This window comes from Lynx canadensis, chromosome A3 (genome assembly GCF_007474595.2).
Source record: "Lynx canadensis isolate LIC74 chromosome A3, mLynCan4.pri.v2, whole genome shotgun sequence".
NCBI classification, from domain to species: domain Eukaryota; kingdom Metazoa; phylum Chordata; class Mammalia; order Carnivora; family Felidae; genus Lynx; species Lynx canadensis.
Genome location: NC_044305.1, coordinates 80,753,097 through 80,768,755, shown reverse-complemented (window position 1 = coordinate 80,768,755; position 15,659 = coordinate 80,753,097). Strand labels below are relative to the sequence as shown.

The 15,659-nt window shown below is 36.1% G+C and overlaps 1 protein-coding gene across 1 annotated transcript in view; it reads left to right on the top strand.

The window, feature by feature from the left end:
* Positions 1-15,659, top strand: part of LOC115510631 (WD repeat containing planar cell polarity effector) — a gene marked incomplete at its 5' end in the record, with an annotated part of 394,777 nt that overhangs the window by 92,448 nt on the left and 286,670 nt on the right. Inside the window, 3 exons of the mRNA XM_032592776.1 lie at positions 331-381; positions 1,914-1,984; positions 2,274-2,333. Of these exons, the coding sequence (XP_032448667.1) occupies positions 331-381; positions 1,914-1,984; positions 2,274-2,333 (182 nt within the window). The remainder of the gene's footprint in view (positions 1-330; positions 382-1,913; positions 1,985-2,273; positions 2,334-15,659) is intronic.

The following is a 15,659-nucleotide window of genomic DNA, read 5'->3' as shown; positions in this document are numbered from 1 at the left end:
CTAGCTTCATGGTTCTGATGACAGACTGAAGCAGCTTCTATTCTGGACTCCGTTGCAGTTCTCTTCCCTATCTGATGAGATTGTGAGCTCAGGATATTGGCCCACCTGTTGTGTGATGTAAGCCTTTGCACTACAAATTTAAGAAATACCTCTATGAAATGAAAACATCCACATTATGGCATTTTTTCACCAGCCTCTTAAAAATTTAACATAACTCATTAATCTCAACAACGTGCATAATATACATTATATATGTGCATTTCAAAATACAAAGTATTAAAATTAAAATAACTTCCATTTTTATTTTCTTCCTTCTCTCTTCTGCCACAGTATCAGTGACAGAGCGTGGTGACTTAGAAGAAAAGCATAAGCTGGCAGAATGTAAGCTTACTTTATATTTTTTTGTAATTATTATAAAACTGGAGTTTTAATATCCCTGAAGATTCAGTCTTAAACATTTTTTTAAGCTTTCTGTACAAGTAGGAAATGTTACTCCCTCCAAATTTCTTTAATTGTAAATTCCCATTGTTGAGGTATATAAACATGAGAATTATATTTCTTAGGCACTTCTAATTCAGACCTTTGAAATCTCTGTCTAGTTTTGAACAAGATCTATGCTTGTGTGAACATAAACTTTCTTAATGAACCATATTTATATCATTTATTATATTTAAAGTAAGTATATCATATTTAAATTCTGATAATGTTTTATTATACATACCATGCCTAAATGATTAATACATATTACCCATTTTAAGAAAATAAAATTTGTAAAAAAGAACGAAAATTTGTAATGATTAACATTAGCATTTTATTCTTTCTAGCCTTATCTGTTCTCAGGTATATAAATACATTATATATGTAATTTGGCTACAATGAAATATGGTTTTGATGAGTGAAATTAAATATAATTTAAGTTTTATATATAATACAGTTAGAGCTGAAAATCCTACTTGTTCCCTTGTTTTAAATGGTCAAGCTGACATTTAATTTTTTAAATGCTGTATTAGTAGCTGCAACATCAATTTAAAACCTTGTACATATGCTCTATACATCATACATTATGTTTATAGAATGAAATTAATTTTCTGAAATAAGATACATAGTAATTCTGTAAAATTTAAATGACTATATATACTATATACACTATATATTATAGGAGGATGCATACAGAACATATGCATATATGTATAACTTTTATTTAGAATTATTATTTAGGAGAACTCAAAGATGAATTTATTTTCCTGATGAAACAGATATCATTGTAATGATTTAACATGTTATTCTTTTAAGTAAACTATTTTTAGTTTGTCTTAAGCTAACACTGAGTTTCTACTAAAGAATAATTTTATCTTTTAATTAAATGCATTTAAAACAAAAAAAGGCTTATCATTATTGAATTGCGGTATAGCTTTTAAAGAGGATCATTTTAAATAAAAATGTTAATAGGTGATGTTTACTTTAAAATTTATATTCTGTGCATCATATTTTGTGTTATATTTCTTCCTTTGGTATATTCACTCACTCATAGGAATTTTTAGGTTTGAGAAGGCTACTTGAAATTTCTTTTGGATTGAACTTTTAATTATTCATGTGAAAAAGTTACTTCTCTGGCAAAGAATTGGTCATTTACAATTAGGTACTAGATTCACAGGACAAGGAAACTTTCCCAGGGATTCTCTGAGCCACTTTGGTTGTCATCATAAAATTATGATCACCAAGATTGTTTTGTGGTAAAAATCCTGTTCCTATGACAAAGCTTTTGAAAAGACTGTTATTTGATGATGGAAATGAAGCCCACTTCCTCTCAATTAAGGAGGTGTTTTATTTTAATCCTCCCAAGGCACACTGCTCAGCAGTGTTTCCTTTTTAAATCATGTTTAACTAACTGTAGTACATGTTTCATTTGCCAGCACGAGATTATCCATGGACACTCAAAAATAGACGCCCAGAAAAACTTCGAGACTCACTCAAGGAGTTGGAGGTATCTTTCCAAAAGTTTCAAAAATGGCAACAAACAAATCTATTTTAAAACATCTTTCAACAGCTTTAATTTTCATAAAGGATCAACTCTCCTAGTGATGATAGCTTTGCTTTTGTCTAGTGAGGAGTTCCAAAACAGTTGCATCTTTGTGTGGCATGCTGATCTTTTTTTTGTTTTGTTTTGGACTTTTGCTTTTTTGGGCTTTTTTTGCTTGCAAATCAGAAACACTTTAACTGATAACAACAGTGTGTATAGCCAACTACATTGTCTCTTTTTCTGTTTCCTTCAGGAGCTGATGCAAAATAGTCACTGTGTGCTGAGCAAATGGAAGAACAAATATGTCTGTCAGGTAAAATGGTTTGACATGATTTTGCAGTGTTTAACCAGTGGAGCTGAAAACTATGCAGTAATTGGTATTCTTGTGTTATGATAGGTAATGGACAAAACCTTTTTAAGAGGGGATATTTCATAGTTTGAATTCTAGTCATTCTAGAACTAACATTAGACAGATTGACACAGGCCACCAGGCTGCCTCATTAGTCAGTATAGTTGTACTGACACTATAAATGCTAATAAAAATCTTTTTGGATGGTATATTTTGTTTGGATTTGTCTGAATGTTATATTAGATGTTTACTGGCATAGATTTAATCATATTTTTGAATGAAGATAAAACCATAGGGCAGAAGGTTTTTTGGCCTATCACTCTAGCAGGCATTTGTGAGTACGATGCTAATGAAGTCAACAAGTGGACTGGAGTTAGACCTAACATAACAAGACATTTGCTCTTATTTTTTGAACCCTCTAAGTTGTGCTGTTTAATATCATAGCTACCAGTTACTGTGGCTATTTAAAAATAAATTGAGGGACACCTGGGTGGCTCGGTCGGTTAAGCGTCCGACTTTGGTTCAGGTCATGATCTCATGGTCAGTGAGTTCAAGCCCCGCGTCGGGCTCTGTGCTGACAGCTCAGAGCCTGGAGCCTGTTTCAGATTCTGTGTCTCCCTCTCTCTCTGCCCCTCCCCTGTTCATGCTCTGTCTCTGTCTCAAAAATAAATAAATGTTAAAAAAAAAAAAATTAAAAAAAAAATAAAAATAAATTGAAACTAATTAGAATTAAATTAAAGTTGCACTACCCATATTTTAAGTGCTCAGTAGCCGCATATATCATATGGACAATATAGATACAGAACATTTCCATTACAGAAAGTTCTGTTAGGACAGTTTGGGCCTAGACAACAGGAGCTACATCTTGAATGGGTCTAGATTCAGGACATAATAATTAGTTGACCTTGGATCACAAAATAATGGACAAATTCCTCAACTTTGTTTATACACTTAAGAAATGCTAGTTGCTTAGAAAAATTAGACTTGTTTATGATTAAAAGAATCATTAAGTTATATTCTACTCATACATGTAATTGAAGTTACATGAGTACTACTACTAATTATAACTTTTATGGAATTGAATATCCTGTATGGATTTAAATACTGACTTGTTTATAATGTGATTTATTTTAGGTCTGACTACTCTTGTTTGAGGTTTAGGCCCATGGCTGTATCCATAAATCTACAACATTGAATTTATGGTTATTAGGAACATATCTTAACTGAATATTTGAATATGGGCTATCATTTCAGTGGAGTATAGTTTTTCCTCATTTTTTGTTTAAACTAGTCTACTTTTATTCATGAAGGTAACTATTTAGTTACCTCCTCAAATGGCATGAATTATTATTTTCCAGAGCATGTTTGCTAGGCTGAATTAATATTATTAGAAGCATAATACTTTTTAAATTTGATTTAGGAATGTATTCAAAGGGTGAAATTACGTAAAAACTCATAATTCGTTTTCACTAAACTTTTTTTTTTTTTTTTCAACGTTTTTATTTATTTTTGGGACAGAGAGAGACAGAGCATGAACGGGGGAGGGGCAGAGAGAGAGGGAGACACAGAATCGGAAACAGGCTCCAGGCTCTGAGCCATCAGCCCAGAGCCCGACGCGGGGCTCGAACTCCCGGACCGCGAGATCGTGACCTGGCTGAAGTCGGACGCTTAACCGACTGCGCCACCCAGGCGCCCCTTCACTAAACTTTTAATCAGACTTTAAGACTTGAATACAAAATATGCTCCAGAAAGTTTTAAACTTAATACAACTCAAATTGTGCTTCTCAATGCCATTACTCACCTTAAAAGCAGGCTCAAAATTATTTGACTGGAGGGCAAGCCTACTACCTATAGTAAGAGGTGTGTCTTGTGGCCTCACCCTTACCATCGCACAGGGTAAGTTGGAACATGTCAGGCATCTTAAAATATGCAGTGAGGCATCCCAATAGGCAATCCTTTTTAAAATTTTTTTTTTTTTTTCAACGTTTATTTATTTTTGGGACAGAGAGAGACAGAGCATGAATGGGGGAGGGGCAGAGAGAGAGGGAGACACAGAATCGGAAACAGGCTCCAGGCTCGGCCCAGAGCCTGACGCGGGGCTCGAACTCATGGACCGCGAGATCGTGACCTGGCTGAAGTCGGACGCTTAACCGACTGCGCCACCCAGGCGCCCCTAGGCAATCCTTTTTAAATAGACGTTATTGCATTTTAATTTTTAAGCAACTTTGTGTGTTTTGTATATAGGTGGAATCAGGAGAAGGACATCCCTCACTATTGAATTAATTCAATGCAGAAAAGGAATTTTCATGATAGAATATATATAAACTTTTGTAATTTACATCAAACTGACAATAGTGGTTTCTTAGGCTGTTGTACCAATGAGTCACTTTTAATATTTCCAATGGAATTTATCCTTCTTTATGTTCTGTCATATTTTGTGGTTTATTTGTGTGATTGATAAGTTAAAATAGTCCTTTTAATACCAGCACATTCTTGATATGATGATCTATTTTAGTAAGATAACTTGACCTCCACCCTGCCCACTAGTCCAGATTGGTCCCCACATCTTTAGGGCCTTTGAGAGACCTCCTAACATTATCTGTCCTCTTCCTCAGTTTCTAAACAAGACTGTGAGCTAAGTCTTCTAAAAATATGTGTATGTGTGTTATCCTAAAGATCTCTTATATTACAGTAAGTTAAAAATTTTGTGTTCAAGCTAAATTTTTAAAAGGATCCCCTTAACCTTTTATCAGTTGCAAAATATGTGCTCCCCAAGCTACTCTAGGGTCCTCCTTTTTGTGTATTATCCAGTATGGCGGCTCTAAAGATAACATGTGCTTAAATTTCTATTAGTAGTTTTCTCCATATATTTAGCCCTAAGATGGCAACAGTTGACCACGACATATTCTTAAAGAAGGGATGAAAAAACTCCCTCAATACCTTGGTGTTAATAAAGTTGAACTCTCAGTCTTTGACTGTGGCCACACCTCAACTGATACAAATTTTTTACCCCCAAAATGGCAAATTTAAGACTTATAGAATTTATCTTCTTTAAATTCTTAAAGAATTTTCTTCTTTTTAAGGGATCCTTATTTCTTCAGAAGGTCCAATTGTTTGGAAATTAGCAAGGCAACTATAGAAACATAAAGTATTTCAGAGGATACAGTTTGAGCTTGGATTTTCCCCTCTATTGAATAATGAGATTTTATAGTTGTCATAAAAACCAACACTTAGTTCATGTTGTTGATCCAGTGACCTGTAAATTGTACCATTTAAAAATAATTCCCTCCACTTGCAAATTCAAATCGGTTTATAAATCAAGACTTACCTATATATGTGTCTGTAGGAAAATTGTTTTTTAAAGTTGGTTTTTCAAACTAGGCCTATTCCTAGTTTGAAATGCATTTAAAAGTATGAGATGTAATTTATAGTTTTAGTTTTACTGGCTATCAAAATATTTCTCTCTCTTTTTTGGGGGCTGTCTTCTAAAATCATTTTATTTTAAGAAAGTGTTTAATAATTTCCAGCTTTGAATTTTTCTTTTTTTAAAAAAAATTTTAATGTTTATTTTAGAGAGAGAGACAGAGCATGAGTCGGGCAGGGGCAGAGGGAGAGAGGGAGACAGAGAATCCAAAGCAGGCTCTAGGCGCTGGGCTGTCAGCACAGAGCCCAACACGGGCCTCAAACTCACGAACCGTGAGATCATGACCTCAGCCGGAGTCAGACACTTAACTGTCTGAGCCACCCAAGTGCCCCTCCAGCTTTGAATTTCTTAAACTATTTTACAAACTGTTCATTTTACAAATATTTTACAAAGGGAATGATAGTTTCAGCATTGAGTGACTATTAAATTGTGTACCACTATGGTGGAATTTTTCAATTCTTTAAATTATTGTGAGTCAAGTCACATTCATATTTGCAGGTTATTGCATAATTATTTAAAAGCAGTGTTATTAAGATAGATGTAAACTCACACATGTTGATTTTAGATTAAATTATTTGAATCGTGTATGTACAATCAACTACAAAAATATACAATATAGTCAGCTCTACCCTGATTTCTTTCTATAGCAGTTCTGCATTTCCAGGTACAATTTTAAAATGCCAAGAAAAGATAATTTTCTTTTTTTAGTTCTTGTAATGAATTACTTGCCATGCTATGTAAAAATACAAATTATTTTCTAAACCTATCACAGATAGATTGTGAGTTTATGGAACTCATTTTATCATAATTTTCTCAGTTATAGAATTGATAGCATCATTACCTGATCTTTCCTTTCATCCGATTGTATGAAAATCAGTTTGGTTTTCTCATAAAATAACAGTTGGCAAACCATGATGACTTTAAATTACAACTATTAGAAACAGCATATTACTGGTATAAAACTTATCACACAATATTTATTTACTGCCACCATTATGGGATGCACTAAGGAAGTGTAAAATGTGGGCTGAGTCCTCAGTATAACCTAGTCAAGGAATATAGACACATGAAATCACTAAGACACTGATGAGTGTTAAGTTGTAGGATACCAAGTAAAAAGATAGTAAAGTTTAGAGGAAAGTAAAGTTTAGTAAAAAGATAGTAAGAGTTTAGAGAGAAGGCATAGAGATTAGCCTGGGAGTGAGATGTAGGATAAAACAGGAAAATTAGAGGCGGTCTGTATAAAGAACAAATGAGATGGGATAATTATTTTCTGGAAGCACCATGCCAAGGGGTTTCTGGACTTGAAGATGCTAAGCACAATACTCAGTAGAAGTGAGGTGGCTAGACTGAGAATAAGGGGATTAAGTGAGAGTCTATATCTGGAATGATGAGATCTTCCTCAGCTCTTTCCCCTCTAGCAGCTAGGTATATGTCTCTGTGTAACCTGTTTAAAGGATCCTTTTCTGAAAAAAATATATTTTCCTTCCCTCCCTCCCCTCCCCTGCTGGCCCAGAGCAAAGGATACAAGTAACAAATTTGGTAGTTTCCTTTGAAAAGGTAGGTGTGCCCACCAATCTCCTTACAGTGGAGTTATAAGTTAATAAACCTGCCAATGCATAACAAGCTCCCAATAAATTTTTAAAGAGATTTACTTTTAAATATAACCAGAGAGCTACAGATTATGATGCTTTTGAGGGAATTCTCCATCTGTAAATCTAAGATCTAGGAGTCTGAGTCTAAAACAAACAAAAGATAAAGAATCAGGGACAATGCAATAAACAGGAGTAAGTTTGGGGATTTAAAATTAATCCCTACAGAGATGTAAGAGGAGATGTTGCATCTTTGAAACAAGAATAGGAAGCTATTTTTAAGAAAGGGATATTTGGGAAAAGGGGAAGGAGCTCTTGGGAACTAAAAATATGACAGCAGGGGCACCTGGGTGGTCTAGTCTGTTGAGTGTCTGACTCTTGATTTCAGCTCAAGTCATGATCTCACAGTTTGTGAGATGGAGCCCTGCGTCAGGCAGTGTAGAGCTTGTTTGGGATTCTCTCTCTCCCTCTTTACCTCTCTCTCTGCCCTTCCCCTGCTTGCATGCACTCTCTCAAAATAAACATTAATTAAACAAAATATGACAGCATAAATAGAAAAAAATACTAGAAGGATTGAAAGATTAAGTTGAAATGTCTCTCTAGCACAGACCACAATGACAAAAGGACATTTTGGTGAACAGTAGGCAATAGAAGATAAGGAAATTAGAGTATTAGGCCGGAAGGTTTAATATGTAAATAATTAACAGGAAACAGAAGGGAAGAAACAAAAAAATGATAGAAGAAACATTCCAAGAACTGGAAGGTGCTTATTTCCAGTGTGAAAGAACTCAGTGACTGAAAAAAGATCAATATTAGAGGCCTATTTTGTGAATTTTAGAAAGCCAAAGATGAAGAGAAGATCCAAAAAGCTTTCAGAGGAGAAAAGAAAATAAGATACGTACAGAGGAATGGGAATCAGACTTCCCAACAACAACACAAAGACAAAACAGTGGGATGATGCTTTCAAAATTGTGAAGGGAAGAGATTTTTAGCCTAGAGTTCTATGTGTAGAATTCTAAATTGTCTTTCAAGCAGGGACATTTTCAGACTTGTTAGCTCTCAAAAAAATTTACCTACCGGGGACTTTTCTCAGGAAGTTATTGGAAGGTGTGCTATTCTAAAGCAACAGAACAAACCAAGAAACAAGACTTCTTAGGAAACAGAAGATCTTACATAAGAAAGAAGTGAAGAGAGGGTCCCTGGGCGGCTCAGTCAGTTTAGCAGCCGACTCTTGATTTTGGCTCAGGTCATGATCTCATGGTTCATGGGTTCGAGCCCCACATAGGGCTCTGCGCTGACAGTGTGGGGTCTGCTTGGAGTTCTCTCTCTCCCCCTTCTGTCTGCGCCTACCCCACTTGCATTCTCTCTCGAAATAAATAAATAAATAAATAAACTTAAAAAAGAAAAAAAAAAAGAAGTGAAGAGTAATCTTTAGGATGATAACTGTGCCTTAGACCTAGAGAGCAACTATTCCAAATTGGGGCGGGGGGCAGAAGGTTCTACTAGGAATCTTGGAATGAGGGAAGAAAAGGAACTGATAAATCTAATATCTGATCTGATATAAAATTTTGAAGAATAATGGATAAGATAAAAGATAGAAGAGAATTAAATCTTGATTCATGATAATAAGCAATCAATAGGTAGTGACTAAATAAAGAAATAACATATGGAAGACATTGCTAATTGCTTGCCTAATATCTATTCTTCTTTATGAACAGACACTGTTGTTCCCAGTGGCAATGTGACCAGTTTAAAGTACTCAGTTACCCTGTTCCCCATGAAGTTGGAGGTGGCCATATGAAGTAGCTCTGGCCAAAGTAAGCAGAGGTCACCAGTAGGATCTACATGAAAGCTTATTAAAGGGGCCAGACTCAATTGTGAGGTGCCTTTTCAGCTTCTGTTCTTGGATTTCTTTTAGTCTGGATCTGAGATATGCCTGAGGGGCAGGGGTCTGCTTTTGACCATTTTTTTTTTTTCACTCAAGTACAAAATATATATATATTTTGTATCTACCATATGCCCAATAGTATTCTCAGTGCTGGGGATACCAGTGAACAAAACAGACAAAAATGACCAACATTTCTGTTCTCCTGCAGTTTACATTTCCAGTAGGGAAATAGTCATGAAAATATTAATAAGTACAATATAGAGTATGTAAGAAAGTGAAAACTGTTAGGGAAAAATAATGCAAGAAAGATAGGAGATATGTGTGGGGGATGGTAGTGCATGATGGGCCTGATATTTGGTGACCAAGAAAGGCCTCACTGCAATATTATGTGATTAAGACATGCAGGAGTAAGCAATGGAAGACAGCTGGAGAAGATGTTTCCAGGTCGAGGGAATAGCAGCCTGAGATGGGAGTATACCTGGCATGTTTAAAGAACAGCAAAAGGTCAAGGTGACTAGAATGGAACGAGCAAGGAGAAGAGTAGTAGGAATTGAGAGGCAATTAGACACTAGTTATATAGAACCTTCTAGGCCTTTGTTAGGACTTAACTTTTGCTCTAAGTGAGATGGGAAACCCTTGAAGGATTTTTGCGCAGAGGAAGAACCTGATCTAATTCACTTTTCAGCTGGATCACTCTGGATATTATGAAGGGAACAAATTGAAGGGAGTGAAGGTAGAATCAGGGAGATGAATTAGAAGTCTGTTGTCATAGTCCAGGTAAATAATGGTGGCTTGGACTGGATGATAGTGATTGTGATGTGAGAAGTGGCCAGATTCTGGGTATATTTTGAGTTTTGAGCCATCAGAATTTGCTAATGGATCAAATATGGGAGATAGAAGAAAGGAGTTGCCATTTACTGAGATGAGGGAGATTCCAAAGAGACATTTTTGAGGGAAATATCAGGAGCTCAGTTTTGGACATCAGTGTTTGAAAGGCCATTAGATATTCAAGTGGAGAAGTCCAGTAGTTAATTATAGTAGTCTGTAGTTTAGAGAAAAATCTGGGCTGGAGAGAGAAAATTGGGAGGCAGCCACCAGATGGTATTAAAGCCAAGAGATTGGTAAAGATCTCCAGGGGAGTGAGTGTACATAGAGAACTAGAGGAGGCCAAAGGGCTGAGTTCTGGAATCCTCCAGCATTTGGGGATTGGAGATAGAAAAAGGGAAAGATGGATCAAGGAGACTAAAAGGAGTAGACAGAGCACATTGAAGGGAGTGTGGTATCCTGGAAACTAGGTTCCAAGAAGAAAGTGAAGTGTTACTATTATATAAGAAACCAGTAACAAGATGCCTCAGAGGGACCATTGGATGGAGTAGCATGGAGGTCATCAGTGACTTGCATAAGAGCAGTTTCAGTAGATGATGTGGGCAGGAGCCTGACTGGAATATACTTAAGAGAAAATGGGAGGGGAGAAATTAGGAATTAACAATGTAAGAAGGGGTATGTTACAAAGGAAAAAGGAGAAATGGGGCAGGAGCTTGAGGGAGAAGTGTAATCAAAAGAGGTTGTTATTTCTTTTTTCAGATAGGAGAAATAACCTCTGTTTCTGTTGGTATGCTAATGGAAGTGATCCAATAAAGGGAAGAATTGATGCAGGGAAAGGGGAGAATTGATTGCTGGAATAATGTTGACAAAAAGCCACTTAATAAAGGGGGAGAGATGGAAAGTAGGTGCCTGGTACCTGATGATATCATGGACCTGCCTTATCAGCCATGGACTGCCTAACTGCAGATTTCTGGTTCTATGAGGAAAAACTAATCCATTCCATTAAGTGATGATTTTTTTTTTTTTTTTTTTTTTGGTTTTTGGTTTTTGTTACATGCATCTGAATGCGATTCTAAGTGACAAAACTTGTTTAGAAATGTGGGCATAGGACCAGAAGGAGCTACTATAAGAGTTAAAAATGGTCCCATTTCCAAATGGGATGAGAGGCTCTGGTGGGATTAGGCAGTAAACAGTTTTTGGTTTTTGTTTTTATTTTAGAGAGAGCATGCGAATGGGGGTAGAGGGGCAGAGGGAGAGAGAGAGAATGAGAATCCTAAGCAGGCTCATGCTCAGTGCACAGCTGACGCAGCACTCTATCCCACGACCCTGGGATCATGACCTGAGCTGAAATCCAGTCAGATGCTCAATTGACTGAGTCACCCAGGTGCCCCAGTAAACGGTTGTTTTAATTCCAGGTGTTCTTCGACATTTTAATAATTTATACATGTATTTCTTTAATTTAAATCTTTTAAAAGCATACCCATAGTACTTCTGAGAAGCAGATGTCAAGCTATACTAAGAGGGCGCCTGACTGGCTCAGTCAGTAGAATCAGTAGAACATGTGACTCTTGATCTCGGGGTTATGAGTTTGAGCCCCCCATTGGGCATAGAGATCACTTAAAAAATAATTAAAGATTAAAAGAAGATGTACTAGGAATGCAAGAGGTTTATGGGGGAGATGTGAAAGATAAAGGAGGAAGGGAGAAAAGTAGGTGGGAAGAATCTGTTGACTGGGATGCTGATCTGAACCCTGTGAAAGGAGAAGGAGTGAGAGAAGAATGGGTATAAAGAGCCTCAGGCTACAGCATGGTCCGGAGAAAGTTTCAGCCAAGCTAAATGGGGAGTCCGTGAACCAAAGTTCCTCATTAGAGGAGTCCCTTGTAGAACTAGCACCCAACCATGCTCAGACACTGGCTAGTAGCCACCTAGGCCAAGTGTAGCTTTTGTCAGTCAACTGTGACTCGAGTTTCCAGCCTCCATTCCTCCTGAAGGAGCCCTGAGGGCTGTATATCCAAGGCCATCACACCCACAAAGATTTATGTTAAAAATAAGAACATATGTCTGGATATTTGCACATATAGAACACTGTACCTGAGTGTTAATGTCCAGCTAGTCAGTTTAATATCATGCCTTAATAATTCTTTCTTAGGCAAAAAATTAATTCCTTTCCAGGAAAAACAGAAAGAAAACTTACATTGTGTCTTGACTCCCTCAATCCAAAGTTTGATGACCTGCAGTAATTCATAGATACAGTAATTATTTACTCTTAAAAATATAGTAAGGTATGAATGAACCCAGTTTTAGAACATGGTTATGATACAAAGAAAATTTTGATCTTAATAATAATGTATCTTTGTATCATCAATGAACATTTTCTTCTGTTATTTTCATAAATAGTTTCTTCTCTTTTATTAATTGTTTTCATTTTAAAACATTGCTTTAAAGAAACTTGTAATTTCCCTGCCTCCACCCTTGGCATTCATGTCTAACAATGTTTTGGAAGCTTCAGGGTATTTTGCCTCAAAGGAAACTAGGTCAGGACTATGAATTTCCCTCATATATTTAGTTATAGTTAATAATAAATATATGTAATGCTAAACAAATTCCAAAATCTGAATTATCTGTCTCTTGTTGATTTTCATATTTAACAAAATAGAAACGCATGCCAAACATTTATCTACTTTTTAAAGGGAAAATAAAGTTTTACTTCCACTGCTAGCAAATGAGAAGACATTTACTGCATTATATTTGAATGCTTATACTGAGATTTTATATAAAAACTTAAAATATGTTTCAAATTTAGAACTTTAGATGCACAAGTTGAAATGTACCAGTTAGAAAAGTACGTGTATAAACCAAGCATCTAAGGTTGGGTTTCAGAACATAGCAACTGGATATTCATGATATTTGAGAATATTAATGTTATATATATGACAGTGTAGCTGATAGAGAAAATGCATCAAATGCCTTTGCCAAGTTGTAATTTATACCTCTTAACTTAAAAATAAAGTTAAAGGGGCACCTGGGTGGCTTTGTCAGTTAAGCCTCCGACTTCGGCCAGGTCATGATCTCGTGGTTTATAGGTTTGAGCCCCGTGTCAGGCTCTGTGCCAGCAGCTCGGAGCCTGGAGCCTGCTTTGGATTCTGTGTGTGTCTCTCTCTCTGTCCCTCCCCTAGCTTGTGCTCTGTCTCTCTCTCAAAAAATGAATAAACATTAAAACAAAAAATTAAAAAAAAGTAAAGTAAAACTATTAGGTTAGCACAAATACTGCTTAAATGACAATGAAATGAAAAGCAGTTATAGCTATGCCTCTTATAAAATAGTGTTACATATAAAATATTCACAGTAGCTCTTCACAGGGAAGTACCTACCATTTGGTGGTCACCTTGATCTAAGTAGAAGCCTAGGTTGAACTGTGAAATCAAAGTTGTCACCGCGTGCTAAGTAAACAAATGTCCTTATATCTGTACTCATCCTTCTGCCATAATAGAGGAACAGTCCCTACTCCTCTTGAAGGCCCAGCCTCTCTGCTTCTATGACTTTGACGGCAATCATAGCTCTCAGACTGCACTGAGGCATCCTAGGGACTGCAGTGAATTCACAGGAGTCCTGCAGGATATTTAAGAATTTCACAGAAAACACAAGACTTCTGTCAGACACTATACAAACAAGTAGCTCCAGGTAGTGTAGGGTCTCAACATGAGATTGCGCCACATTCCTTTTAGGATGTCCTAGCTGTATGAAGACAGCTTTTCAGGACTTGCTGTGATAAAAAGCACATACCACACAACAGTTCACATAGAACAGGAGCGAGTGTGAGGGTTTCCAATCTGATTTCAAGGTTTGAGAAGTTGTGTAGTGCCCAACTTCTGTTAGTGTACACATCCTATTAGTAATTGTGGTTATTAGGAATTAATTGTTTTGTTTCAATCTCTGTATATTATGTTTTCAAATGGCTACTAAGTTTTTGGGACATAAATACTTAAGTTGTTTGAATCACTTTATTAAATGGAATTGCTGGTATTTCTTTTGGCCTAGGGGTACCATATGACTACTGAGACACATAGGGTGCCATGAACTGAGATAGTTTGGGAGCCTCTGGCCTAGATTTTGGATCCCATGCCATCTGGCCTTCTTAGGACCCCACATGATTGTCATTTCGCTCATATGTAGCATAGTGATGGAAAGCACAAACCGCTTCATTCTTCTTGGCATCAAATCTTGGCTTTACTAGCTGTGTGACTTTGGGAAGTTACTTTACCTCTCTGTGCCAGAGTTTATTTAACTATAAAATGAAGATTAAAAACTCATACGTTTATTATAAGAATTAAGTGAGTTCATATATATATATATATATATACACACACACACACACATATATATATATATACACACATATGTATATATATATGTATACACACACACACACATATATATGTGTGTATATATATATATATATATATATATATATATATATATATAATGCTTGGTTTCTGGCACAGACCTGATTTTTAGTTTTTATTTAATTTTTTAAATTTTTTTAAAAGTTTATTTATTTTGAGAGAAGGAGAGAGGGATGTGCACAGCTGGGGAGGGGCAGAGAGAGAGGGAGAAAGATTCCCAAGCAGACTTCGTGCTGTTAGAACAGCACAGAGCCCAATGTGGGGCTCAATCTCATGAATGTGAGATCATGACCGGAGCCAAAATCAAGAGTCAGATGCTTAACCAACTGAGCCACCCAGGTGCCCCAGACCTAAATTTAAACTTACTATCAACTGGATCTTTGGAATCAACTTAAAATTTTTTTCATTAAAAAATACTTTTATTATGGTAAAACATAAAATTTTCCACCTTAATCATGTTTAAGTGTACAATTCAGTGGTGTTAAATATATTCATACTGTTATGGAACAGATCTCCAGAAGTTTTTCATTTTGCAAAACTAAAACTCTGCATCCCTTAAACAACAAATCCCCTTTCCCCCTCCTCCCAGCCCTTGGCAACCACCATTCTACTCTCTGCTTCTTTGAGTTGGATTAATTTAGATACCTCATATAAGTAGAATCATGTAGTATTTGTCTTTCTGTGACTGGCTTATTTCACTTAGCATAAAATCCTCATGGTTCATCCATTTTGTGGCATGTGACAGAAATTCCTTCCTTTTTAAGGTTGAATAATATTTCACTATATATGTATATACCACATTTTATGTATTCTTCCATTGATGGACATTTGGATTCCTTCCTTCTCTTAACTCTTGTGAATAATGCTGTTATGAACCTGGGGTACAAATACTTCTTCAAGACCCTGATTTCAATTCTTTTGGATATATACCCACAACTGGGATTGCTGAATCAGATGACAGTTCTATTTTTAATTTTTTGAGGAAACCCCATACTGTTTTCCATAGTGATGGTACCATTTTACAATCCTAGCAATGGTGCATTGGGTTCCAATTTTTCCAAGCCTTACCAACACTTTTTTTTTTTTTTTGATAGTTGCTATCCTAATGGGTGTGAGGTGATAGCCCATCATGGTTTTGATTTGCATTTCTCTAATGAT